Source organism: Calidris pugnax, unplaced genomic scaffold, assembly GCF_001431845.1.
Source record: "Calidris pugnax isolate Ruff unplaced genomic scaffold, ASM143184v1 scaffold98, whole genome shotgun sequence".
Classification (NCBI taxonomy): domain Eukaryota; kingdom Metazoa; phylum Chordata; class Aves; order Charadriiformes; family Scolopacidae; genus Calidris; species Calidris pugnax.
Window position 1 is genome coordinate 1,235,822 of NW_015090829.1, and position 27,565 is coordinate 1,263,386.

At 57.3% G+C, this 27,565-nt stretch overlaps 3 protein-coding genes across 4 annotated transcripts in view; 1 reads left to right on the forward strand and 2 right to left on the reverse strand.

The window, feature by feature from the left end:
* Positions 1-71: 71 nt before the first annotated feature.
* Positions 72-15,975, forward strand: SIRT3 (sirtuin 3). Of its 2 annotated transcripts, none has more exons than XM_014940689.1 (7): positions 72-326; positions 1,333-1,530; positions 12,320-12,552; positions 12,714-12,814; positions 12,982-13,143; positions 13,525-13,734; positions 15,154-15,975. In XM_014940689.1, exons 1-7 carry the CDS (start codon positions 145-147, stop codon positions 15,172-15,174), a joined length of 1,107 nt encoding a protein of 368 aa, XP_014796175.1. In that variant the 5' UTR covers positions 72-144; the 3' UTR covers positions 15,175-15,975. The 2 variants fall into 2 exon arrangements, with proteins under 2 accessions (XP_014796175.1, XP_014796176.1); XM_014940690.1 differs by lacking the exons at positions 12,320-12,552; positions 12,714-12,814; positions 12,982-13,143; positions 13,525-13,734; positions 15,154-15,975 and adding exons at positions 2,129-2,361; positions 2,523-2,623; positions 2,786-2,947; positions 3,328-3,537; positions 4,957-5,778.
* LOC106887174 (synembryn-A-like) lies at positions 6,974-11,544 on the reverse strand. Its single transcript, XM_014940606.1, has 7 exons — positions 11,525-11,544; positions 11,115-11,265; positions 10,368-10,463; positions 9,992-10,136; positions 9,399-9,543; positions 9,002-9,121; positions 6,974-8,192 (listed from the first exon to the last, which is right to left on the reverse strand). Exons 1-7 carry the CDS (start codon positions 11,542-11,544, stop codon positions 8,072-8,074), a joined length of 798 nt encoding a protein of 265 aa, XP_014796092.1. The 3' UTR covers positions 6,974-8,071.
* A 1,195-nt stretch (positions 15,976-17,170) lies between the features above and the next one.
* Positions 17,171-27,565, reverse strand: part of LOC106887229 (synembryn-A) — a 12,748-nt gene continuing 2,353 nt past the window's right edge. Inside the window, exons 4-12 of the mRNA XM_014940676.1 lie at positions 25,720-25,767; positions 23,026-23,640; positions 22,236-22,330; positions 21,312-21,462; positions 20,565-20,660; positions 20,189-20,333; positions 19,596-19,740; positions 19,199-19,318; positions 17,171-18,389 (exon numbers count right to left, since the gene is read on the reverse strand). Coding sequence (XP_014796162.1) covers positions 18,269-18,389; positions 19,199-19,318; positions 19,596-19,740; positions 20,189-20,333; positions 20,565-20,660; positions 21,312-21,462; positions 22,236-22,330; positions 23,026-23,640; positions 25,720-25,767 — 1,536 coding nt within the window. The 3' untranslated portion in view covers positions 17,171-18,268. The remainder of the gene's footprint in view (positions 18,390-19,198; positions 19,319-19,595; positions 19,741-20,188; positions 20,334-20,564; positions 20,661-21,311; positions 21,463-22,235; positions 22,331-23,025; positions 23,641-25,719; positions 25,768-27,565) is intronic.

The following is a 27,565-nucleotide window of genomic DNA, read 5'->3' on the forward strand; positions in this document are numbered from 1 at the left end:
GGAAAGGGGGCTGAGAGGGACGGGAGCGGGGCTTGAGGCGGGGCTGAGGGGCAGGAGCGGGCCCTGAGGGGGACCGAGGGGCAGGAGCGGGCCCTGGGGGGCGGCTGAGGGGCAGGAGGAGGCCCCGAAGGGAGACACCCACGCATGGCTGCCCCCCGATTCTCACTCCACAGCCGTTCCCCGACTCTCTCCTCTCTTGCAGTGTGGAGGAGCCTGTGGGAGCGCGGCCCCAGGGATGGCAGCAGCAGCGGTGGCCCGGCAGGCCTGGCCCGGCTCTCCCTTTGCGCTGGGGACGGCAAAGGGGCAGGCAGCTCTGGAGCGTGGAGGTAGGTCAGGCTGGGCTGGCGTGCCCCTCACCTCACAGCCAGCGCTGGTGCCTGGTGCCCACCAGGCTCTGCTCCGGGATGCCAAAGGGAAGGAACTGCTACTGATACGATGAAAGCACAGGATGGAGGACGTCACCTCTCCTGTCTGAATAGGCAAATGGGTCACCATCTCTGTAAGCCAGAGCTGGCCTGGGAGCTCGAAGAGTAGAGGGCTTTACCAGAGAAATATTAGCGTTTGCCAATTGTGAATTTAGCTGTGGGTAACCTGGTCTGACAAGGCAGAGCCATGTCCTTGCAAAGACCACGCTGAGGCCAGATTTGACACTTACAGCTCGGTAATTGCTATTTGTGTTTTGCCAAAGTCCAACCAGCAGCTCTCGCTTGGCTCCTCGCACTCCCACGCCTCCTCTGGACTGCTCATAATGTCCTGCACCAGAAGCACTAATTGTCTGGGGAGAGACTGTTCCTCGAGCTGATAATGACTGTTCTCAGCCCCATCTGTATGTAGTGCTGACCCATGTTTGCCACTGACATGTGGAGCTCTCTCAAGGCAGAGCCCTTGGGGGAAAACAGAGAAATGACCATGTCAGTGCTGACCCGGGGTGACTGCATCTCCCTCTTAGAAACTTTGTGAAATTCAGGACATAGAAAAACAGTCTTCGTATCCCAAGATCAGTGTAAATCATCCATGAGACTTGTGAGCCCCAGCACCACTGTTCCCACAGCCCTGTGTGTCCACCCCTGTCCAAAAAACGCCCTCTCAGAGGGGCACCAATGGCTCGGTGTGTGCAGATCTGTGTAAGGAAGCGCAATGGAAAGTGTCTGCTCCTGGGGTATGGATCAGGCTGACAGTTCAGCTTTCTCCTCGTTAAGTGCTAGCACGCAATCCTGCTGATTGGAGACCCTTCTGCAGAATTCTTGGGGTGGTTTCCCCTCCCCCAGGCAGTTCTCAGCTGTGGTCGCTGTCAGTGTGTTACTGGCTGTGCTTTCTCTCTGTTCCGAGCAGGATCCAAGGGACCAGGCCCTTCTCTTTGTCCGCTGCTGCCAGAGCCATTTTGGGAAGGGGCAGCTGGGGTGGAGATGGTGGGACACAGCAGCTCACCCTGCGGGATGTGGCAGAGCAGATTCGGAAGAAGGAGTGTCGCCGGGTGGTGGTGATGGCTGGCGCTGGCATTAGCACCCCCAGTGGCATCCCGGATTTCAGGTAATGCCTCCCTCCTTCCCTTGCCCTTTTTCAGTGCTGGGAGGGCCCAGATCTTCTGCTGGTGCCCGCTCCTCCTCTCACCCCTGCCTTTCCTTTATCTGTGCCAGGCTGGACTGGGCACAGGGGTTTCCCTGCCCGCAGACCCTCCTCCTCCAGCCGAGGGCAGGCTGTGTCACGGGTCAGACCGTCCTGGCCCAGGTCTTCAGGGTGGTTAGGTCAGGCCTCTAGCTTGATTCTGTGACTTCATTCACCAAACCAACTTGGCCACCAGAGAAGAGCCAACGTGGCCACGGCACGAGCTCGAGACGCTCCTTCTGGAAGAGAGTGTGATCCTCACAGCACACCAGGGTGGCCCTTCCTTCCTCTGACTGGGACACCCCCCTGCAGCCGGGAGAAGGTGGCAGCAGGGCATGCGTGCCAGGCAGGTTCTCCTGTCCAGAGGCAGCTTCAGCTGCTTTTGACACACAATGGACAGCACGAAGCAGCCAGGGAGAGCCTGAGGACCCAGCTGTCTGCTCTGCGGTGTCTTGGTCCACCTCTGTGGTGGGTGGCATCTCCTCCTGCACTGTGTCTGCCAGCCCTGCTCTCCTCCTTGCAGGTCCCCGGGGAGCGGCCTCTACAGTAACCTTGAGCAGTACGACATCCCCTACCCAGAAGCCATCTTTGAACTCATGTATTTCTTTGCCAACCCCAAGCCCTTTTTCACTTTGGCCAAGGAGCTCTACCCTGGCAACTACAGACCCAACTACGCCCACTATTTCCTGAGGCTCCTGCACGACAAAGGGCTCCTCCTGCGCCTCTACACCCAGAACATCGATGGGCTGGAGAGAGGTGAGTTTTCTCTCCCCCCTCTCTCAGCAGCAGAGCACCAGGGAGAGCTGAGGGCGAGATGCAGAACAGGAGGCAGGACTGGGGCAATGCCCAGCAGCTGTGGGGTTCCTGGTTGAGTCGCCTCAGGCTGAGCTGGTCCTCTCTTGCCCGCTGTGTTCCAGTTGCTGGGATCCCCCCCGACAGACTGGTGGAAGCCCATGGCACCTTTGCCACTGCCACGTGTACGGTCTGTCGAAGGAAGTTCCCAGGAGAGGACTTCAGGGTGAGTGGTCACAGCTGGGCACCGACACACAACACGAGGAGGAGGACCTGCTCCAGGCTGTTATTTTGCCCTCAGGGCCCAGCTGTGGGGCAGGACGTGTTGTGGTTCTGACCCAGGTGTGTGCCACCCTGTAACGAGCGGCGTTGGGTGCTCTCACTCCAGGGGGACGTCATGGCAGACAAGGTCCCTCACTGTCCCGTCTGCACTGGAGTCATCAAGCCTGACATCGTGTTCTTCGGAGAGGAGCTCCCGCAGCGCTTCTTCCTGCACATGGCAGACTTCCCCATGGCAGACCTGCTCTTCGTCATCGGAACGTCCCTGGAGGTCTGGGGCTGAGGGAACTCCCTGCTCGCAAGGGGGAAAAGGCACATGGAAAACAGGGGGGGGCTCTGGAGGGGAGAGAGGGGTTAGGGGAGAAGGTGAGACACGGGGTTATTGAGGTAAAATCTGAGGTGACAGGGTAAGAAGTAGGGTGCATGCTCTGAGACCCTCTGAAGGCCTTGTGTTCCCCTGGGAAAGGTGCCCCGGGCTCCTGAAGAGCAAGAGCTGCCTGAAGGAAAGCCACCAGAGAACTGGTGCCATCCCTAACCTGGTCAAACAGTTTAGCACGGGGGGAGAACTAAGCTCAGTGTGCAGTGAGCTCGCCCCCGCGGTACCCGGCTGCGGGGTGACCCTCTCTCTGCTCTCGGGGTGACCCCCCTCAGGTGGAGCCCTTCGCCAGCCTGGCAGGAGCCGTGCGCAGCTCCGTCCCCCGCGTCCTCATCAACCGAGACCTGGTGGGACCCTTCGCCTGGCAGCGGCGCCACAAGGACGTAGCCCAGCTGGGGGACGTGGTCAGTGGGGTGGAGAAGCTGGTGGAGCTGCTGGACTGGGAGGAGGAGATGGAAGCGCTGATGCGGAAGGAAAAAGAGAAGGTGGGAAGGGGCTGAGCGCCCTGGCCCCCTCCTCAGCCTCTTTGTCCCTCCTGGAGGTACCCGGGGTCTGTGCTGGTGGGGTTCACCTGCCCCACGGCACTGCTGTGTCTGCAGGGAAAGGGGCCACGGGAAAGTGAGAGAAGGTTAAAAAAACAAAACCCAAAACCCCAAACCTCAGCAGCGTTTCCCAGCGCAGGCGCCGCAGAGCAGAGCTGCTGATGCTGTTTCAGGGGTCCCGGGGGGGGACACAGATCTGCTCTCCTCAGGTGGAATAGGAAGAATATGGGAAAGGCCAGGTTTTGGGTTGAGTGAGAGCAATTTAGGGCTTCTTCAGGCAGTGACCCACTCAATTGCTGAAAGGCTTTCTGGTGGCTTCACCTGTTTTTTTGGATTTATTCCCAAACACGCTGAAAAAGGCCCACAGGAGGGAAGGTACAGTTTCCTGGGGCTGGATGGGACCACCCAGACAATCCCTGGAGCTGCGTCAGGTGAACCCTCTGATGCCACCATCACCCCAGTGGAGCTCTCCTCAGCCCAAACCTTCGCTGAGTTGCTTTGGTTTTGTTTCTGGTGGGTTTTCCTGGTCGTGGCGAGAAACAAGTAATAGTAGCAATGAGAGGGAGGCTCTAATTGTGCTAATTGTTGGTCTGGGACTGAGCAAGGTGCTGCAGTGCCCAGCGAGGGGGCAGGCAGGAGGGAGGGCACCTGCTCCCCCGCAGCCTGGAATCATTAAATGCAGGCCTGACCTTTCTGATTGTCTCTCTCCTGTGCCTCCTTACACCTGCAGTCCTCCCAGACCTTCCCAAGGGAGAAACTGCAGGAGAGAAGTTGTTAATTACTTTGAGTTTTCTGCTAATGCTAATTGTTACATTACTTTAGATGGGCTGGGAAGATTTTTCCACATTTGGCATCAAACACTTTTTAAATTGTTTATTTTATTTTAATTGAAGGAGGAGCTGTAAGGTGTGTGGGTGGGCAGTGGCTGGGCGCAGCGCCGCGCTCTGCAGAGGGGTCCCCTGCTCCCCTGGGGAGAGGCCCCTTGTCCTTTAACAGACACACTGTCTGTTTGTGACTTGTTCCACCCAAGAGAGAACCTGACTTCAAGACTCCAGTTCTGACGTTCAGGTTGTTCATACTCCCATCAGGTGATGGGGTGGGACGAGGAAGAATTAGGAGTCTTTGGGCCAGGTTTGTGACTTTTCACGGCCAGCCCTTTAGTGCTTGGGTGCGATGGAGCAGCCCTTGGTCTGAGGCTGGTGCTGCTCTGGATCCCTGCCGGATGAACTGATGCAACGGGGCAGAGCAGGAACAGCACCCCCCAGCTCGGGGACTGGGGTGCTCGGAAGCAGCTCCAGCCGAGCTGGCGGGGCTGGGGGGTCAAAACACCCAGCAAACCCCCCCTGGTCCTTCTGGTTTCAGCTGGATGCGAAAGACAAGTAGGAGGAGGCTGGCTCCCTGCTGCCGAGAGACGCATTCGCCCAGGAAAGGAGACGCCGTCGTGCCCAGCGTGGGGAGGAGGAGATGGTGGTGGGGAGCCCCGGGAGAGGCCTCCAGCCCCACAGCCGGGAGGCAGGGGGTGCTCCGGGAGGTGGAGCAGAGAGACCCTCACCCACCAAGGAAGGGAGGCTGAAGCCCAAGCACCGAGCTGCAACCGGTTCTGCAGGTGAAGGCTTTGTGACCTGAGGCTTCAGAGCGGTCACTGCAGCCCCCAGCGCTGTCCCCTCCCCCTCTCACCTCAGTCCAGCACCCACCAGCAGAGATGTCCCTTGTCCCGGCACTGGCCATCACCCATCACACCATCTGGCCACCTCTGGCCATGAGAGCTTCACCAGCAAGTGCCAGGGGAGCTGTGCATCCACAGGTTGCCCAAGGCCTCCTCCTGAGCCCTCCCACCCCCGAGACCCCCGGGGGCTGGTGCTGAGCAGCAGGGGCTGAAGATGCCCCGAAGGCCAGGCCTGAGACAGGACAATGGAGACTCTTCCAGCTCCTCCCTCCGGAGCGAGCACCCACCGGCTCCTGCCCCGGCTCCTCCTCAGATGCTTCTCTCTCAGCAACGTCCTCCCGCTGCCGCAGACCATCCTGTTCATTCTTCAGCTGAAATCTCTGCTAATCAGGGGACAAATGCTGTCGGGGGGTGTCTGCCCCCCACCCTGTTCAGGAACACCAGCCAAAGCTGCTGGCAGTTTCAAATTTATGTCATGTTAATTATTTAATAATAAAGAGTTCTAATTATTTTGCTGATGTCACCTGAGGGTTTTTTTTATGAACTTACCTTCCCTTGTGTTAAGCACATCCCGTCCCCAAAACCACCGCTTCTTTCACCTGCTTTTTTAGTACTTGTTTTCCCCTTTCTAGCCGTTCATCCAACCACCCACCTCAGCAGCAGCCACACATCCCTCCTGCAGCGGGGACCGGCCCCACGGGGGCTTCGGGCAGCCCCGGGAGGGTCACTCTCCCATTTCACAGGCACCAGGAGCCTCCAACACGTCGCTTCTCACTAACAATGGTGGGACGTGGTGTTTTTTAGCCACCCCCTGTTAAAAAAGCCTTTACTCCAGGAGCGCCTCCTGCGCCGGGGCGTCTCTGAGCAGGGCTGGCTGGTGGCAGGTCGGGGGGTTACGCACGATAGAAAACCAGAATACACCAATATCAGAGGCTTTGCACTAAAAATACACCCCCCCACTTTCCCTTTTGCATGGGAGAGCTTTAACAGCTGGGAGGAGATCAGAGGTCTGTGTTTTCACACAGGTTTGTGGTGGGGTTTTTGCTAAATGAAAAAAAGAGAGATGTATTTGGCCCAAAATGTCCAGTCTCCAGTGACTGGCGGGAGCTGCTCCCCCGGCAGCCTCCGGGTCAGTCTCACACGGACACCAGGTACCCCTGGGGGAGCCCGGAGATCTAATTATGATGACTGAAAACAGTTCTTAATCACGGAAGAACTAAACTGAACGAAGTGTCCCTTCAGCTTCTCACCTCACAGACCCCGTCTTCAGAAAACCGGCACCGACTCCTCCCTCCAGTCCCGTCCCGCTCCCCGGCAGAGCCCCCGCACACCCCAAAACCAGACCCCCACTGGGGCTGAGTGGTGAATCCCCTCCTCACGGGCAGGAATCAGCTGCCGGGCACCGTTTTCATCCATTCCAGAGCGTTTGAGAAGGCGAGGAGTGTCCTGTGTCAGCTGCTGTGACCCCGAGGGCCGGGCTCAGGCGGGTTCCCAACGCCCCCTTTCCCTGGGGGTGCTCCCTCGGATGCACCCGGTGGCAGAGGTGCAGGGAAAGGCTCCAGCTTCACCCCAGTTTAATGCTGCAGTTTCACCTCCCAAATAAACATGTGAAGTCCAGGGTGGGGGGAGGAGAACTGTGTGCTCCTCGGAAACACCCAGAGACGTTTCCTCACTCACCCGGAGCTCTCGCGTCCCATGAATCACTGCCAGGAGCCCATTTGTCAGGTTTTCTTTATTCTAGCATCACTTCTGCATTCCTACTTGTGATAGTGAGTTTTGGAGCGCTGGTACATGAGACAAACTGGAATATTTTCTTTAAAACAATTCTCTTTAAAAAGAAAAAAACAGGAAAAAAAAAAGACAACAAATGTAAGCGGCAGGGAAGGACAGGCCCAGCCCCTGGTGGTGGCCAGCAGCAGGCCCCTGGGGAAGCCGAGGTGGCCACGGAGGCAGCAGGAAGAGCCCAGACTTTGGCCTTTTGTTTGGAAAGCGCAAGATGGGGAAAGGCCGATGCCAAGAACTCAACCCCGTGGTGCCGGGGGCATCGTGTGGTGCCAGAGCCCGAGTCCCAGAGCGCTCCTGGCAGTCACTGCGGCCAACGGGGGGGCTGGCAGCCTCACAGGGGGCTTCCCTCGCCCCCCCCGTGAGGTGCACACACCGCTCTGCACTCACCAACACCCCCGGGTGTGCACGGGCACCATCACACACAGCCACACGCAGCAAACACACGCTCAGCTCCCTGCTGAGGAAGCGGCTGCACCAAGGCCCCCCACAGACTCTGCTCCCCAAAAACTGCCTGAAGAGCCGCGGGGGCAGCTCCCCCCACGCAGGGATGGCCACGTATAGCCACGCATGGCCACATGTAGCCACGCACACAGCAAGTGGCCACACAACCGTCGGCACAAACACGAGACGCTCTGCAGGATGCTGAGCCCCAATGGTGACAGACAGATCCTCCCCCCACCCTTTTTGCCCAAACATCACGTTTTTTGGTGGTTTTGTTTTGTTTTTTTTTAAAAAAAAAAGGTCCTACTGGAAAGTCCTGGAAGCGATTTGGAGCATGAAATCCTCAAGGCTGCTGAGAGGAGGGACCATGCTGGGCCATGAAGACCCTCGGGGAGGAGCGGTGGTCATGGAGCTGGGAAGGAGGTGGGAGCGGTTCCTTGTTGTGAATTTGCTGTGAGGGGTCGGGCTGGATCCAGGTCCCCCGGGGAGAGCCCTGGCCCAGCACCGGCCTCTGGGCACAGCCCTGGTTCCAGGGGGTGGCACGGAGGGGCTCCCCAGCTGTCTGAGGCTGGGGCCAGGCCTCCATCAGTCCAGCCCCAGGTCCGAGTCGGAGGACGACCTCTCGTCGGCCGCCTCGCGGATGGCGTTCTCCATGGGGGCCAGGCTGCCGCTCGGCGTGATGCCCATGGGCTGGATGACCTGCTCCCTGCAGGGGAAGGGCACACACACCTCAACAGCCGCAGCAGGAACATGGGGCTTGTGGCTAATGCCCAGAGGTGGCCCAGAACAACCCCCGGCCACCACTAAGAATCCCCCCCTTTCAGAAGGCGGGGACAGTTCTCGCCATAAAACCCCCAGCGCGGTGAGGCCATGGTGGGAAGCACAACCCACAGGCTTTGCCATTCCCAGGTTCCATGAACAGGCTGTTTTAGGGTCCCATTCCATGTGGATCAGGGTGACCCAAGAACCACTGGCACTGGCAGCAGCGTCCCTCCAACACACGATGGAAGTACAGGCATTAAATGCACTGCCCTTTCCTCCCGCCATCGGGGTGGTCCCAACCCAGCTGGCAGCCCCTGGGTTCCTCTGCTCCACCGATTAACAGTGGATGAGTGAGGACTGGAGAAAGCAGGGAAAGGGATCGGTGCCACCAGCTGCCATCTGTCCCCCAAACACTGCTTCCCACGGAGCAGCCTGGCCAGGACAGTGGCTGCTGCTGTCCCTGAGCCCCCGGCCAAACCTGCCAAGGCAGGAGGTGCCTGGAACCACAGCGCAGGCACGGAGAGGAATTCACAGTATGCCATCGTGCCAAAGAGGGGTGGGGGCTTGCAGTGCCTTCCCCAGCATGTAACGGGGCCCAGCTTAAGGCCATATTTCCCCATGTTCCCCCCCTGCTCCCTCTCACATTCCTTTAGTTAGCAGTTGGGAATACATCCAGGGAAAGGTCAGTGATACACGGACACCACAGACAGGAGGGTGCTCACACAGACACAAACACACGCGCTTTTCTAGTACCTGGACAACTTGTCAAACATGTTGACTAACTTCATGGCTTCGTACTCCTTCTGCTCTTCAGTCATCCCTTCCATGGGGTTGGGCAGTTTCTCCTCGACACGCCCCGTCACAGGGTTAATGCTGGAAGAGGAGCAGTGAGGCTGGGACAAGGAGGGAGGAGCACAGACCCAACGCAGGCACCAGTCACCACCCGCACCACGAGCAGCTCCACCACGGGGGCATCTCACCCGAGGGATGGGCAGAGAGGGTGGAACAGGACATGAAAGGCGAGGGTGAAACTGCTCAGGAAATGTGCGTGACAGAGCAGGACACAGGAGATGGCAGGGGGGCAGATGAGGAAAGGGACGGCGCAGGAGTGGGAAGAGGGGAGTTACGGAGGGGGAGCGGGGTTCCTTACTTGGCCTTCGCCTCTTTGTACTCCTCAGTGTCTGTGTCTTCATCTTCCGAGTACTCTCCCTCTTCCCGACCACCAGCCATGAGGCCTCGTGCTGCCAGGAGCCCAGCGGCGTTCCCGTAGCCCGTGTACTTCACAAACCGTGACACTGCCGGGAGGAGGGGACAGGGACCACCCTGTGCTTCCCCTCCCACCTCTCTGTCTGCATCCGCTCCCATGTGCCCCCCAATACAATCCCAGTGAGGCCATGGAGCTCCAGGAACTCCAACGCTGCTTTGAACCCTGACAGGGAAGGAGGCTCCCTCCCTGTACAGCAGGAACGATGGGGACAACACCCCGGATGCAGGCCAGGTGTCTGCAGGGTGTCACCGTGTCCTCCAGCAGAGCTGTTCCCTCACCGCTGCCACAAGAGACAGCGGCTCCTTCCCTCTTGGACACTCTCCACCGTTCCCTACTCAGCGTGTCCAGCCCAAGGGAGGGGAGGACAGAAGGTCCTGCTGCTGCAGAGGTCACTGTCCCACACTCTGGGGCGGCCCAGGGGACACGCTCCAGGGACTTCCCAGCACCAAGGCCCACCAGGAGCCCCTGCCACTCACCGCTCTCCTTGCAGAGCACGAAGAGGAACTCTGCGGCGCAGTGCTTCACGTCGGTGTCGATGTGGGTCATCAAACGCACCAGCTTGTTCCGCAGAGAGTTCCCCACCTCCGGGCGGGTCCTCACGTCCCGCAGCGGAGGCAGCACCTACGGGGCCACAGCAAGGGGTGGTCAGTGGGGCTGGAGCAGCAGGGCAGGCAGGGGGGTACGTACATGGGTTTTACAGATCAGCTACAACTAATAAATCCACAGACCAGGGGAGAAGTGGAAAAAATACCGTGGGTGCCAAAGGCCTCACCCACCCATGTATCAGAACCCAGCAGAGGCAGAGGAGGTCTCTGTCAGCACCACCCAACGCCTGGCCGAGCTGCAGCCTACCTTGGCCTTCAGGAACTTCCTGGTCTGGCGGTGGACTCGGGCGCTCTCCGTCAGCAGGTTCAGCACCGGCGTCAGACTCTCCTTCAGCTTGTGGCCCTGCAGGAGCAGCCACAACAGGAACAGCTCAGTCACAGGGAGCTGAGCTCATCTGCCCCGTGGTGGGGAAATGGGCACAGACCGACAGACGGGCACTGAAGCCTTCCAGCCCCGGCTACAGGAATTCCAATGCTCCATCGCTCCTCAAATGCCACAGTTTTCCAAGCCCTGCTCATGGCACGGCATAAGCACTTGTGTAGGGAATCCAAAGGGGAGAAGTGCAGCTGTAAAATTTGGAGACCCTTTGGTATAACTCCAGAGACTGAAAACCACAGCCAGCTTGAAAATAATACAAATTCAGGCTCCCAGAAGCTGCCCACCGGGTCACCACCGAGTGAAACAGAGCACAGATATTTCCATTGCCCAGCAAACCACCTACTGTCCAGCCAGTCCCACCACCTGCAGTCTGTAAGGCAACGGCACAGTCACCTTCCTAGTCCACAGATGCTGGGTTAGTCCTACCAACCCTGACAACCATGACCAAACAGCTTCTGCTAAAAACCACGCCTCTATGAAGGGGTATCTCCAAACCAGCCCCACCTGGCTGGCTCCTGCAGTGGTCCCAGGCTCTGCGAGGCTGACGGGACAGTGCTCTGCAGGGGACACGTGAAACAAGGGGGGACAGACTCCCCCAGCAGCCTCCCGACTCACCCTGTCCAGGCGCCGCTCCAGGAAGTCCAGCAGGATGCTGACTGCGTCCATGTTGACACCCATGTACTCCAGCGAGCCCGGCCGGACTTTCGGGGTGAGGAGGACATCCAGACATTTCAGGGGCAGGTTGCCCAGAAGGTTAACTGTATGGCTAAACACAGAAAAGAGAACATGTAGTCAGGGGTCTTTGTTCACAGAAGTTCTTCAGCTAAAGCAAGGTTCATTACTAACTTCCAGGAGTGTGAGGACCCAAGATCCAAGTTGTCTTTAGACTGCACCCCAAGCTCCTCAACCCCTAAAAGGGAATAAATTGAACTGCTTTTTGGGTAGCTGAACTATTTGCTGGGAGTCCAAGGAGACTTCAGTGACAATGGTCTTTCTCCAGGGTCTCCTACTGTCTCACCCCTCACCGTGGTGCAATGCAAGGCATTGCTCTGGATTCCTCTGACTACAGCCTTCCCGGGGACAGGATTGTGTCACCTGCTCAAAGCTGATACCCTGGGGTCAATAATGCTCCACAACGTGACAAAGGCAATTTCTCAGTGTGACCCAAGAGACAGACAGTTAATTAAGGCCAGCCCATGGACTCTTTAATTAAAAAGCACCAAAACTCTGCCCTGGCGAGCTGCCCACTGGAGTGAGTGGCACTGCTGAGCAGGCCTGACACGGGACATTGGATATGGCCCTCAGGGCCAGGCAGGTGGGGAGAAAACCCTCTTCCCCAGGGGTTTCCCTGCCCGCAGACCCTCCTCCTCCAGCCGAGGGCAGGCTGTGTCACGGGTCAGACCGTCCTGGCCCAGGTCTTCAGGGTGGTTAGGTCAGGCCTCTAGCTTGATTCTGTGACTTCATTCACCAAACCAACTTGGCCACCAGAGAAGAGCCAACGTGGCCACGGCACGAGCTCGAGACGCTCCTTCTGGAAGAGAGTGTGATCCTCACAGCACACCAGGGTGGCCCTTCCTTCCTCTGACTGGGACACCCCCCTGCAGCCGGGAGAAGGTGGGGTGGCAGCAGGGCATGCATGCCAGGCAGGTTCTCCTGTCCAGAGGCAGCTTCAGCTGCTTTTGACACACAATGGACAGCACGAAGCAGCCAGGGAGAGCCTGAGGACCCAGCTGTCTGCTCTGCGGTGTCTTGGTCCACCTCTGTGGTGGGTGGCATCTCCTCCTGCACTGTGTCTGCCAGCCCTGCTCTCCTCCTTGCAGGTCCCCAGGGAGCGGCCTCTACAGTAACCTTGAGCAGTACGACATCCCCTACCCAGAAGCCATCTTTGAACTCATGTATTTCTTTGCCAACCCCAAGCCCTTTTTCACTTTGGCCAAGGAGCTCTACCCTGGCAACTACAGACCCAACTACGCCCACTATTTCCTGAGGCTCCTGCACGACAAAGGGCTCCTCCTGCGCCTCTACACCCAGAACATCGATGGGCTGGAGAGAGGTGAGTTTTCTCTCCCCCCTCTCTCAGCAGCAGAGCACCAGGGAGAGCTGAGGGCGAGATGCAGAACAGGAGGCAGGACTGGGGCAATGCCCAGCAGCTGTGGGGTTCCTGGTTGAGTCGCCTCAGGCTGAGCTGGTCCTCTCTTGCCCGCTGTGTTCCAGTTGCTGGGATCCCCCCCGATAGACTGGTGGAAGCCCATGGCACCTTTGCCACTGCCACGTGTACGGTCTGTCGAAGGAAGTTCCCAGGAGAGGACTTCAGGGTGAGTGGTCACAGCTGGGCACTGACACACGGATTAACACGAGGAGGAGGACCTGCTCCAGGCTGTTATTTTGCCCTCAGGGCCCAGCTGTGGGGCAGGACGTGTTGTGGTTCTGACCCAGGTGTGTGCCACCCTGTAACGAGCGGCGTTGGGTGCTCTCACTCCAGGGGGACGTCATGGCAGACAAGGTCCCTCACTGTCCCGTCTGCACTGGAGTCATCAAGCCTGACATCGTGTTCTTCGGAGAGGAGCTCCCGCAGCGCTTCTTCCTGCACATGGCAGACTTCCCCCTGGCAGACCTGCTCTTCGTCATCGGAACGTCCCTGGAGGTCTGGGGCTGAGGGAACTCCCTGCTCGCAAGGGGGAAAAGGCACATGGAAAACAGGGGGGGGCTCTGGAGGGGAGAGAGGGGTTAGGGGAGAAGGTGAGACACGGGGTTATTGAGGTAAAATCTGAGGTGACAGGGTAAGAAGTAGGGTGCATGCTCTGAGACCCTCTGAAGGCCTTGTGTTCCCCTGGGAAAGGTGCCCCTGGGCTCCTGAAGAGCAAGAGCTGCCTGAAGGAAAGCCACCAGAGAACTGGTGCCATCCCTAACCTGGTCAAACAGTTTAGCACGGGGGGAGAACTAAGCTCAGTGTGCAGTGAGCTCGCCCCCGCGGTACCCGGCTGCGGGGTGACCCTCTCTCTGCTCTCGGGGTGACCCCCCTCAGGTGGAGCCCTTCGCCAGCCTGGCAGGAGCCGTGCACAGCTCCGTCCCCCGCGTCCTCATCAACCGAGACCTGGTGGGACCCTTCGCCTGGCAGCGGCGCCACAAGGACGTAGCCCAGCTGGGGGACGTGGTCAGTGGGGTGGAGAAGCTGGTGGAGCTGCTGGACTGGGAGGAGGAGATGGAAGCGCTGATGCGGAAGGAAAAAGAGAAGGTGGGAAGGGGCTGAGCGCCCTGGCCCCCTCCTCAGCCTCTTTGTCCCTCCTGGAGGTACCCGGGGTCTGTGCTGGTGGGGTTCACCTGCCCCACGGCACTGCTGTGTCTGCAGGGAAAGGGGCCACGGGAAAGTGAGAGAAGGTTAAAAAAACAAAACCCAAAACCCCAAACCTCAGCAGCGTTTCCCAGCGCAGGCGCCGCAGAGCAGAGCTGCTGATGCTGTTTCAGGGGTCCCGGGGGGGGACACAGATCTGCTCTCCTCAGGTGGAATAGGAAGAATATGGGAAAGGCCAGGTTTTGGGTTGAGTGAGAGCAATTTAGGGCTTCTTCAGGCAGTGACCCACTCAATTGCTGAAAGGCTTTCTGGTGGCTTCACCTGTTTTTTTGGATTTATTCCCAAACACGCTGAAAAAGGCCCACAGGAGGGAAGGTACAGTTTCCTGGGGCTGGATGGGACCACCCAGACAATCCCTGGAGCTGCGTCAGGTGAACCCTCTGATGCCACCATCACCCCAGTGGAGCTCTCCTCAGCCCAAACCTTCACTGAGTTGCTTTGGTTTTGTTTCTGGTGGGTTTTCCTGGTCGTGGCGAGAAACAAGTAATAGTAGCAATGAGAGGGAGGCTCTAATTGTGCTAATTGTTGGTCTGGGACTGAGCAAGGTGCTGCAGTGCCCAGCGAGGGGGCAGGCAGGAGGGAGGGCACCTGCTCCCCCGCAGCCTGGAATCATTAAACACAGGCCTGACCTTTCTGATTGTCTCTCTCCTGTGCCTCCTTACACCTGCAGTCCTCCCAGACCTTCCCAAGGGAGAAACTGCAGGAGAGAAGTTGTTAATTACTTTGAGTTTTCTGCTAATGCTAATTGTTACATTACTTTAGATGGGCTGGGAAGATTTTTCCACATTTGGCATCAAACACTTTTTAAATTGTTTATTTTATTTTAATTGAAGGAGGAGCTGTAAGGTGTGTGGGTGGGCAGTGGCTGGGCGCAGCGCCGCGCTCTGCAGAGGGGTCCCCTGCTCCCCTGGGGAGAGGCCCCTTGTCCTTTAACAGACACACTGTCTGTTTGTGACTTGTTCCACCCAAGAGAGAACCTGACTTCAAGACACCAGTTCTGACGTTCAGGTTGTTCATACTCCCATCAGGTGATGGGGTGGGACGAGGAAGAATTAGGAGTCTTCGGGCCAGGTTTGTGACTTTTCACGGCCAGCCCTTTAGCGCTTGGGTGCGATGGAGCAGCCCTTGGTCTGAGGCTGGTGCTGCTCTGGATCCCTGCCGGATGAACTGATGCAACGGGGCAGAGCAGGAACAGCACCCCCCAGCTCGGGGACTGGGGTGCTCGGAAGCAGCTCCAGCCGAGCTGGCGGGGCTGGGGGGTCAAAACACCCAGCAAACCCCCCCTGGTCCTTCTGGTTTCAGCTGGATGCGAAAGACAAGTAGGAGGAGGCTGGCTCCCTGCTGCCGAGAGACGCATTCGCCCAGGAAAGGAGACGCCGTCGTGCCCAGCGTGGGGAGGAGGAGATGGTGGTGGGGAGCCCCGGGAGAGGCCTCCAGCCCCACAGCCGGGAGGCAGGGGGTGCTCCGGGAGGTGGAGCAGAGAGACCCTCACCCACCAAGGAAGGGAGGCTGAAGCCCAAGCACCGAGCTGCAACCGGTTCTGCAGGTGAAAGCTTTGTGACCTGAGGCTTCAGAGCGGTCACTGCAGCCCCCAGCGCTGTCCCCTCCCCCTCTCACCTCAGTCCAGCACCCACCAGCAGAGATGTCCCTTGTCCCGGCACTGGCCATCACCCATCACACCATCTGGCCACCTCTGGCCATGAGAGCTTCACCAGCAAGTGCCAGGGGAGCTGTGCATCCACAGGTTGCCCAAGGCCTCCTCCTGAGCCCTCCCACCCCGGAGACCCCCGGGGGCTGGTGCTGAGCAGCAGGGGCTGAAGATGCCCCGAAGGCCAGGCCTGAGACAGGACAATGGAGACTCTTCCAGCTCCTCCCTCCGGAGCGAGCACCCACCGGCTCCTGCCCCGGCTCCTCCTCAGATGCTTCTCTCTCAGCAACGTCCTCCCGCTGCCGCAGACCATCCTGTTCATTCTTCAGCTGAAATCTCTGCTAATCAGGGGACAAATGCTGTCGGGGGGTGTCTGCCCCCCACCCTGTTCAGGAACACCAGCCAAAGCTGCTGGCAGTTTCAAATTTATGTCATGTTAATTATTTAATAATAAAGAGTTCTAATTATTTTGCTGATGTCACCTGAGGGTTTTTTTTATGAACTTACCTTCCCTTGTGTTAAGCACATCCCGTCCCCAAAACCACCGCTTCTTTCACCTGCTTTTTTAGTACTTGTTTTCCCCTTTCTAGCCGTTCATCCAACCACCCACCTCAGCAGCAGCCACACATCCCTCCTGCAGCGGGGACCGGCCCCACGGGGGCTTCGGGCAGCCCCGGGAGGGTCACTCTCCCATTTCACAGGCACCAGGAGCCTCCAACACGTCGCTTCTCACTAACAATGGTGGGACGTGGTGTTTTTTAGCCACCCCCTGTTAAAAAAGCCTTTACTCCAGGAGCGCCTCCTGCGCCGGGGCGTCTCTGAGCAGGGCTGGCTGGTGGCAGGTCGGGGGGTTACGCACGATAGAAAACCAGAATACACCAATATCAGAGGCTTTGCACTAAAAATACACCCCCCCACTTTCCCTTTTGCATGGGAGAGCTTTAACAGCTGGGAGGAGATCAGAGGTCTGTGTTTTCACACAGGTTTGTGGTGGGGTTTTTGCTAAATGAAAAAAAGAGAGATGTATTTGGCCCAAAATGTCCAGTCTCCAGTGACTGGCGGGAGCTGCTCCCCCGGCAGCCTCCGGGTCAGTCTCACACGGACACCAGGTACCCCTGGGGGAGCCTGGAGATCTAATTATGATGACTGAAAACAGTTCTTAATCACGGAAGAACTAAACTGAACGAAGTGTCCCTTCAGCTTCTCACCTCACAGACCCCGTCTTCAGAAAACCGGCACCGACTCCTCCCTCCAGTCCCGTCCCGCTCCCCGGCAGAGCCCCCGCACACCCCAAAACCAGACCCCCACTGGGGCTGAGTGGTGAATCCCCTCCTCACGGGCAGGAATCAGCTGCCGGGCACCGTTTTCATCCATTCCAGAGCGTTTGAGAAGGCGAGGAGTGTCCTGTGTCAGCTGCTGTGACCCCGAGGGCCGGGCTCAGGCGGGTTCCCAACGCCCCCTTTCCCTGGGGGTGCTCCCTCGGATGCACCCGGTGGCAGAGGTGCAGGGAAAGGCTCCAGCTTCACCCCAGTTTAATGCTGCAGTTTCACCTCCCAAATAAACATGTGAAGTCCAGGGTGGGGGGAGGAGAACTGTGTGCTCCTCGGAAACACCCAGAGACGTTTCCTCACTCACCCGGAGCTCTCGCGTCCCATGAATCACTGCCAGGAGCCCATTTGTCAGGTTTTCTTTATTCTAGCATCACTTCTGCATTCCTACTTGTGATAGTGAGTTTTGGAGCGCTGGTACATGAGACAAACTGGAATATTTTCTTTAAAACAATTCTCTTTAAAAAGAAAAAAACAGGAAAAAAAAAAGACAACAAATGTAAGCGGCAGGGAAGGACAGGCCCAGCCCCTGGTGGTGGCCAGCAGCAGGCCCCTGGGGAAGCCGAGGTGGCCACGGAGGCAGCAGGAAGAGCCCAGACTTTGGCCTTTTGTTTGGAAAGCGCAAGATGGGGAAAGGCCGATGCCAAGAACTCAACCCCGTGGTGCCGGGGGCATCGTGTGGTGCCAGAGCCCGAGTCCCAGAGCGCTCCTGGCAGTCACTGCGGCCAACGGGGGGGCTGGCAGCCTCACAGGGGGCTTCCCTCGCCCCCCCCGTGAGGTGCACACACCGCTCTGCACTCACCAACACCCCCGGGTGTGCACGGGCACCATCACACACAGCCACACGCAGCAAACACACGCTCAGCTCCCTGCTGAGGAAGCGGCTGCACCAAGGCCCCCCACAGACTCTGCTCCCCAAAAACTGCCTGAAGAGCCGCGGGGGCAGCTCCCCCCACGCAGGGATGGCCACGTATAGCCACGCATGGCCACATGTAGCCACGCACACAGCAAGTGGCCACACAACCGTCGGCACAAACACGAGACGCTCTGCAGGATGCTGAGCCCCAATGGTGACAGACAGATCCTCCCCCCACCCTTTTTGCCCAAACATCACGTTTTTTGGTGGTTTTGTTTTGTTTTTTTTTAAAAAAAAAAGGTCCTACTGGAAAGTCCTGGAAGCGATTTGGAGCATGAAATCCTCAAGGCTGCTGAGAGGAGGGACCATGCTGGGCCATGAAGACCCTCGGGGAGGAGCGGTGGTCATGGAGCTGGGAAGGAGGTGGGAGCGGTTCCTTGTTGTGAATTTGCTGTGAGGGGTCGGGCTGGATCCAGGTCCCCCGGGGAGAGCCCTGGCCCAGCACCGGCCTCTGGGCACAGCCCTGGTTCCAGGGGGTGGCACGGAGGGGCTCCCCAGCTGTCTGAGGCTGGGGCCAGGCCTCCATCAGTCCAGCCCCAGGTCCGAGTCGGAGGACGACCTCTCGTCGGCCGCCTCGCGGATGGCGTTCTCCATGGGGGCCAGGCTGCCGCTCGGCGTGATGCCCATGGGCTGGATGACCTGCTCCCTGCAGGGGAAGGGCACACACACCTCAACAGCCGCAGCAGGAACATGGGGCTTGTGGCTAATGCCCAGAGGTGGCCCAGAACAACCCCCGGCCACCACTAAGAATCCCCCCCTTTCAGAAGGCGGGGACAGTTCTCGCCATAAAACCCCCAGCGCGGTGAGGCCATGGTGGGAAGCACAACCCACAGGCTTTGCCATTCCCAGGTTCCATGAACAGGCTGTTTTAGGGTCCCATTCCATGTGGATCAGGGTGACCCAAGAACCACTGGCACTGGCAGCAGCGTCCCTCCAACACACGATGGAAGTACAGGCATTAAATGCACTGCCCTTTCCTCCCGCCATCGGGGTGGTCCCAACCCAGCTGGCAGCCCCTGGGTTCCTCTGCTCCACCGATTAACAGTGGATGAGTGAGGACTGGAGAAAGCAGGGAAAGGGATCGGTGCCACCAGCTGCCATCTGTCCCCCAAACACTGCTTCCCACGGAGCAGCCTGGCCAGGACAGTGGCTGCTGCTGTCCCTGAGCCCCCGGCCAAACCTGCCAAGGCAGGAGGTGCCTGGAACCACAGCGCAGGCACGGAGAGGAATTCACAGTATGCCATCGTGCCAAAGAGGGGTGGGGGCTTGCAGTGCCTTCCCCAGCATGTAACGGGGCCCAGCTTAAGGCCATATTTCCCCATGTTCCCCCCCTGCTCCCTCTCACATTCCTTTAGTTAGCAGTTGGGAATACATCCAGGGAAAGGTCAGTGATACACGGACACCACAGACAGGAGGGTGCTCACACAGACACAAACACACGCGCTTTTCTAGTACCTGGACAACTTGTCAAACATGTTGACTAACTTCATGGCTTCGTACTCCTTCTGCTCTTCAGTCATCCCTTCCATGGGGTTGGGCAGTTTCTCCTCGACACGCCCCGTCACAGGGTTAATGCTGGAAGAGGAGCAGTGAGGCTGGGACAAGGAGGGAGGAGCACAGACCCAACGCAGGCACCAGTCACCACCCGCACCACGAGCAGCTCCACCACGGGGGCATCTCACCCGAGGGATGGGCAGAGAGGGTGGAACAGGACATGAAAGGCGAGGGTGAAACTGCTCAGGAAATGTGCGTGACAGAGCAGGACACAGGAGATGGCAGGGGGGCAGATGAGGAAAGGGACGGCGCAGGAGTGGGAAGAGGGGAGTTACGGAGGGGGAGCGGGGTTCCTTACTTGGCCTTCGCCTCTTTGTACTCCTCAGTGTCTGTGTCTTCATCTTCCGAGTACTCTCCCTCTTCCCGACCACCAGCCATGAGGCCTCGTGCTGCCAGGAGCCCAGCGGCGTTCCCGTAGCCCGTGTACTTCACAAACCGTGACACTGCCGGGAGGAGGGGACAGGGACCACCCTGTGCTTCCCCTCCCACCTCTCTGTCTGCATCCGCTCCCATGTGCCCCCCAATACAATCCCAGTGAGGCCATGGAGCTCCAGGAACTCCAACGCTGCTTTGAACCCTGACAGGGAAGGAGGCTCCCTCCCTGTACAGCAGGAACGATGGGGACAACACCCCGGATGCAGGCCAGGTGTCTGCAGGGTGTCACCGTGTCCTCCAGCAGAGCTGTTCCCTCACCGCTGCCACAAGAGACAGCGGCTCCTTCCCTCTTGGACACTCTCCACCGTTCCCTACTCAGCGTGTCCAGCCCAAGGGAGGGGAGGACAGAAGGTCCTGCTGCTGCAGAGGTCACTGTCCCACACTCTGGGGCGGCCCAGGGGACACGCTCCAGGGACTTCCCAGCACCAAGGCCCACCAGGAGCCCCTGCCACTCACCGCTCTCCTTGCAGAGCACGAAGAGGAACTCTGCGGCGCAGTGCTTCACGTCGGTGTCGATGTGGGTCATCAAACGCACCAGCTTGTTCCGCAGAGAGTTCCCCACCTCCGGGCGGGTCCTCACGTCCCGCAGCGGAGGCAGCACCTACGGGGCCACAGCAAGGGGTGGTCAGTGGGGCTGGAGCAGCAGGGCAGGCAGGGGGGTACGTACATGGGTTTTACAGATCAGCTACAACTAATAAATCCACAGACCAGGGGAGAAGTGGAAAAAATACCGTGGGTGCCAAAGGCCTCACCCACCCATGTATCAGAACCCAGCAGAGGCAGAGGAGGTCTCTGTCAGCACCACCCAACGCCTGGCCGAGCTGCAGCCTACCTTGGCCTTCAGGAACTTCCTGGTCTGGCGGTGGACTCGGGCGCTCTCCGTCAGCAGGTTCAGCACCGGCGTCAGACTCTCCTTCAGCTTGTGGCCCTGCAGGAGCAGCCACAACAGGAACAGCTCAGTCACAGGGAGCTGAGCTCATCTGCCCCGTGGTGGGGAAATGGGCACAGACCGACAGACGGGCACTGAAGCCTTCCAGCCCCGGCTACAGGAATTCCAATGCTCCATCGCTCCTCAAATGCCACAGTTTTCCAAGCCCTGCTCATGGCACGGCATAAGCACTTGTGTAGGGAATCCAAAGGGGAGAAGTGCAGCTGTAAAATTTGGAGACCCTTTGGTATAACTCCAGAGACTGAAAACCACAGCCAGCTTGAAAATAATACAAATTCAGGCTCCCAGAAGCTGCCCACCGGGTCACCACCGAGTGAAACAGAGCACAGATATTTCCATTGCCCAGCAAACCACCTACTGTCCAGCCAGTCCCACCACCTGCAGTCTGTAAGGCAACGGCACAGTCACCTTCCTAGTCCACAGATGCTGGGTTAGTCCTACCAACCCTGACAACCATGACCAAACAGCTTCTGCTAAAAACCACGCCTCTATGAAGGGGTATCTCCAAACCAGCCCCACCTGGCTGGCTCCTGCAGTGGTCCCAGGCTCTGCGAGGCTGACGGGACAGTGCTCTGCAGGGGACACGTGAAACAAGGGGGGACAGACTCCCCCAGCAGCCTCCCGACTCACCCTGTCCAGGCGCCGCTCCAGGAAGTCCAGCAGGATGCTGACTGCGTCCATGTTGACACCCATGTACTCCAGCGAGCCCGGCCGGACTTTCGGGGTGAGGAGGACATCCAGACATTTCAGGGGCAGGTTGCCCAGAAGGTTAACTGTATGGCTAAACACAGAAAAGAGAACATGTAGTCAGGGGTCTTTGTTCACAGAAGTTCTTCAGCTAAAGCAAGGTTCATTACTAACTTCCAGGAGTGTGAGGACCCAAGATCCAAGTTGTCTTTAGACTGCACCCCAAGCTCCTCAACCCCTAAAAGGGAATAAATTGAACTGCTTTTTGGGTAGCTGAACTATTTGCTGGGAGTCCAAGGAGACTTCAGTGACAATGGTCTTTCTCCAGGGTCTCCTACTGTCTCACCCCTCACCGTGGTGCAATGCAAGGCATTGCTCTGGATTCCTCTGACTACAGCCTTCCCGGGGACAGGATTGTGTCACCTGCTCAAAGCTGATACCCTGGGGTCAATAATGCTCCACAACGTGACAAAGGCAATTTCTCAGTGTGACCCAAGAGACAGACAGTTAATTAAGGCCAGCCCATGGACTCTTTAATTAAAAAGCACCAAAACTCTGCCCTGGCGAGCTGCCCACTGGAGTGAGTGGCACTGCTGAGCAGGCCTGACACGGGACATTGGATATGGCCCTCAGGGCCAGGCAGGTGGGGAGAAAACCCTCTTCCCGTGGGCCAGGGGGCAACTGTGGGCAGGGCAGGGCTATCTCCAAGCCCCAGCAGCAGGAGGGACCTGCAGGGCAAAGCAGAGATGCCCGAGGTGACCTTAGCAATGGCCACACACACAGAGGAGGTTGGCCAAGGTCAGGCAGGATCTGCCCTGGGGAGACCTGTTTCTGGTGAGGATCACAGCCTCGTTACCTGACACAGACCTGTGGAACTCCTCTGTGCGGTCCTCTCCATCTGCAGAGATCATGAGGCAGTGGCGCAGGAGGGCACCCAGGTGCCGGTACTGAGCAGCATCTTCCTGGCCCCAAAACAGAAGGTGAAAACCTTGTTCAGGAGCAGGGGATCATCCACAGCCCCATCCCTCCCTCCAGCAGCCTCACAGCTGGCAGAGGGGTCTTGAAGTGGAAGTAGCCCTCAACTCCCCTTTGGAGGTCAGCACAGTCCTCCTGCTGCCCAGGACCTTCCCCATCACTCTACAACACTGAGCCAAGGGCTGGAAGAGGCCCCAAGACAGGCCCCTGTATTAGCCAGAGATGTTCTCCATCAGACCTTCCTTCAACCTTCTCCAGAAGGACAGAACAGGCCACCCTCAGGAGCAAGTTACCTGGGGGCTCCACTCTCCCACTTGTGCAACAAATCATCCCGTTACGATGCTCTAGTGGGAGGTGTCCCTGCCCATGGCAGGGGGGTTGGAACTAGATGATCTTTGAGGTCCCTTCCAATCCTAACCATTCTATGATTCTACGAAAAAAAACTCCAACTTTTAAATTGTAATGCTCTGAAAGTCTTAAGTGTTAATAACGCGTTGGATGGAGGCAGTGCTCTGGGGAGGGAGGTCCAGACACACAAGTGTCCTGCCACCCTTACATGTACTGGGGGGGGAGCATGAGTGCCAGTACCTAACACAAGGAAGGGCAAGCACAGGAGAAATCCAATAGCCAAACCACAGCCCAGAAACATGCGAGTGCAGCGAGGTGGGACGCCTGAGCTTACCTCATCCACCTCCCTCTTGCTGGAATCAAAGGTGATGTTGAAGAGCACTTTCAGGATCTCCATGGCTCGCTCCGTCTCCTGCCGAGGCAAAGGTGGGAGAAGTCCCTCCTCGGTGGCAACTTCATAGGGGTCCATCCACTTCACACCGAGGGTCAGCTCCAGGGTGTCTGTCATCAGGCTGATGCCCCGGAGCTCCTGGGCCAGCTGCTGGCGGATGTCCACCCTCAGTGCTGTCAGCAGGAACAGCAGGCGCAGGTCAAAGAACTTCACCTCGTGAGGAAGACTCCTCTCGTTGTACAGTTTGATGCGCTTGGCCAGGCCCACCACCAGCCGGGCTTCGGCCATCAGCTCCTGCGCCCTGGGGCTGCTGAAGACGATGTTGCAGAGACATTTGAGGGATTCCAGGATGACATCCAAGTCTGGTACCTCCCGGATGAGCTCCTCCGAGTAGTCGATGCCAGCATGCCTGGAGAGGGTCTTCAGGCCATCCTTGGTGGTGAAGGGGCCCAGGCAGTGCTTGTCACGGGACAGGATGCGGATGCTTTCCAAGCAGGTCACCTGGCAGGACGGCTGCAGCTCTCGTTCCAGGAACTTGATCAGCAGCTGAGCCATTTTCTGTGCAGATAGAAACAAGTAATACCTTGTGCACCAACACTTCTCTGTGCTCCCCACCACCCTGTAATGCCGTGCCCTGGAAGGTATGAGCACCATCTCAAGAGGGACCCACAACAGCTTTGGTCCAGGTGCACACTCAGCAAAGTGTTTGGCTCCAGATTCTGATCCCGACCCAGTTCAAGCAAGGACACCCAGCACAGAGCAAGGAACGGCTGGGAGAGGGTCTCAGATGTCAGGGGGGAGCACGAACAGGCAAATGCTGCTATCGCATATGGTAGCTTCACCCCTGGTTACAAGGGTTGAAGGTAACAGGGTTTACTCAACAGTCACATGAAGCGAGGAGAGGGCAGGGCAGAAACGTCCCTCATGGCTTCACTGAGGAGCCAGCAACCCGACGGTGGGTCTCTACTCCCACCCAGAGCCTGAAGGTGAGGGAGGCACTGGTGCTCCAGAAACAGACTGGAAAGGCTGAGAGATGCCTCAGAAAAATCACCAAAGGAGGGTAAAAGGACCTAAACGAGGCAAGAAGAGCACCTCCCTAGGAAAGGAGGTGAAAAGACCTCGAGAGACTCAAATAAGTAGCACCTCCCTAAACCTCAGTGCTGTCTGGAGACCTACTAGCCCAGATCCTCAGCCGGCACCGGGCGGCAGAGCTCCACTAACACCGATTCACAGGAGCTGGAAATCCAGCTCCTGCGGGTGACAGCAGCGAGGGAGCAGCACAGGAGCAAAGGCAAGGCCCCAACAGCCAGGGGAGCTCGGTTTGAAGCGTGTGGCAACACTTCCCTCACACCAACCACCCATGGCACAGGCACCCGCAGCCTGTGAGGTCACATCTCCCCGGGTCTCTCTAACAACACGGAACCAGGGCATGTGTCTCCATGTGTGTGACAGGAGTGAAGGAATCCCAGACCGCAGGGTTTGCTATCGCTCAGTGTAACTGGCCCAACACAGCCTAACCTTCAGAATAATAAAAGGATGAGGGAACAAATGAAGAAAAAAAAAAGTAAATTTCAGTCCTTAATGTGGGGCTGGCAGAACTGAACAAGCTGCAGCTCAGGAAGTATGTCCCACAACTGCACCCCAGAGAAGTGAGAAAGTACAGTCGTTCCTCTTCGCCTGCCACACGAGGAGACAGACACAGGAGTCAAAGGTACAGCTCTAAGCAGCCAAAGCCTCTGACTGACTCGGGTTAGAGAGACCTCAGGGCTGTGCCCAGGTCTAAGCCTTCAGAAGAACTGAGCTCCAGAAACCAGGTGGTGACACTCGGTTCATATTCCATGACATAGAGCCCAAAAGTGGAGCACCCCAGGGCTGTGCCCCTGCTCACAGCCAGTGAGACTGTCCCAGCTCCAGAGCAAGTCAGCGCGAGGCAAAGAGCCTGGACCTTGTGAGATCCAGTCCCACACATCGGGCTGGACCTGGAAAAACCTCCTGCTGGCAATGGCACAGACAAAAAGAGGTCCCACTCCCCAGCCCAGCTGCCTGCTCCACACTCGCTGTGCTGACACGGGCATTAGCACAATCTGCCAATGAACTGGACCATGAAACTGATCCAGATGGAAAATAATCCAGGAGAGGAAAAAAAAAATGTTATTGGCAAGGCAGATCAGCCTTGCCCTGGCATGAAAGGACAGCAGAGCAGGAGTGCTGCTCTCCATCCAGTGCCAGATTAAACCAGCTTAAAGTATCTGTTAATGTACGGCTTTGGTGAGATCCTGCTGCTGCTGCTCCACGGCAGAAACACCTCCCTCCAGAGCCCTGCACGCCACTGTGATCTCTGCCGAGCAGGCTCACACCACACATGCAAAGGATCACACTTTTTACACCCCCGTGGCTGAGCCTACATACCCCACAGAACCTGAGGGGCTTGCTAGTGCTGAGCTGTGTCCTGAACACCAGCTACTGATGGAAAAAACAGAGCTAGATGCTCTGAGCACACCATTCCCTAAGCAAGTTAATGAAAAAACACTCATTTCTCTCCTCATAGGAGTTGCCACCACCCAGCCCTGCTGGACACAGGTCCAGAGCAGCAGCAGATTGAGGTACCCAACCAGAGGAGCCAAAGAGTGTGCCTACCTTCCTCTCCTCCTGCTCCTCATCATCAAAGGTGAAGCACTGAGATTTCTGGGGGGGAAAACAAAAACAGTCAAAATAAGTAACAGGTTAAAAATCCACAGAATTGTTTCCCCCATCCAGGGGAGGGCCATTCAGCCAGAAAGCAGCAGAACTAAACACACACCACAAAAGCACAGAGACGGACCACACCACCAGGTCTCAAGTGCTTCCCATGACAGAGGTCCCTGCTTCTCTTTCATCCTTGAAAAACATCTAGGATGAACACTACCCACTGCCCTCTCCCACTGGCTCCATGGTGGGGGCCAAATGCCACAGGCCAAAGTAGTGCCCATCTGACAGATGGACTTGTATTCTAACACATTCTAACAGCAGTAAAGCAGGTATCCATCCCAATCCAAATATTCCATAACAGCCGGTAATTACTCTGCTCAGTGAATCCACAAGGCTGGGCCTACACATTTCCCCCCCCCCTTGATGTCTATTGTTCCTTTTCTTCACCAAAAGCAAGTACTGTCTCCTGGTTACTTGTGAGCAGATCCTTGTGGTTGTTCAGGTCATGTTCCTTGAACACCACAGACCTGATGTTTACTCCCCCATCAGGTCCCTTTCCCCAGTAAATCCTCCTGCTCTTTGTTCAGGGGAAACACCTCTCTGTGTGTGACCATCCTGGCTGTTCCTGGATGGACAGTCTCCTCTCTGGCCATCCCCGGCTCCCAGTCACCTGGCCAGCACAGGAGACCACCTGCAACCCTCACTTACACCAAGAGAGCATTTGGTCCAGGTTTTGAGAACAAAAATGTTTAAAATGTATAAAACACTGATTAGGTATGTAGAGATACAGCTAGACAGAGATAATTGTATCATTATTCTCCCATCATTTTCTCAGCACTGTCACTTTTACTGAGCTACAGCGCTTAGGCTTACGGAACTGCTCAGTAACAGTAATTAGCCTTACCACTAATTAACCAATCACTCGGATACTCTGGCCTTATTCTTCCCTCGAGTGACCGCAGTTCATGCCTATCCCATCCACAGCTCTGCTGAGCTCATCTCCCGCTGCACCGACCACCTCGCGCGTGTCCGGTTGTCGCTCTGCCCGATTCCTCCCCGGGACTGACCAGAGGGAGCTTCTGCAGAGGGTGAGTGTTCCCCAACTCGCCCACTCTGCAAACGCAGCCCCCCCTGCCTCTCTGGACTCTCCCAGGACACGCCGTGATGGCCAAGGCAGTGCCCACCCAGTCCCCACTCAGGTTGTCACCCGAGGCTGAGAGCTCCATCCTGGGACCGACGGGCTCTGCAGACAAAGTGTCACTTCTCTCTGCCCATCACAGCCTCCTCGCAGGCTCCTGCAATCTCATCCCTCTGTGGTTTTGCCAAATCTCTGGTTTTGCTTTAGCTGTAGTTTACTCCCGGCAATCAAAAATTGGCTGTGTAGGCACCAGTGAATTAAAAATTCCCAGAAAAAAGTACAGAGCACCACTAATTTTTACAGCAAAAAATGATGCAAGGGAGTTGCTCAGTTTGTCTACAGTTTCATAACCCTCTTCGATTGCTCCATTTCTTCTAGACAGGCCAGCAGAACCACCAGCACTCTCACAACTTTCCTACGCTCGATACACCGACGAGGGATCCAGGAAGTTTCCCTGACAACCAGGGCCTATTTCAAAAGGGATTTACCCCACACATAATCTTTGCCACTTTAAGGCTGGAAACACTTCCCTCACTGCTTCCCAAACAGTATTTTTTTTTTTTTTTTTTTTTTTTTTTTTTTTTTATCTTTATTTTTTAAAAAAAAAAAAAAAAAAAAAAAAAAAAAAAAAAAAGTTCTAGGAAAAATATTAAACCC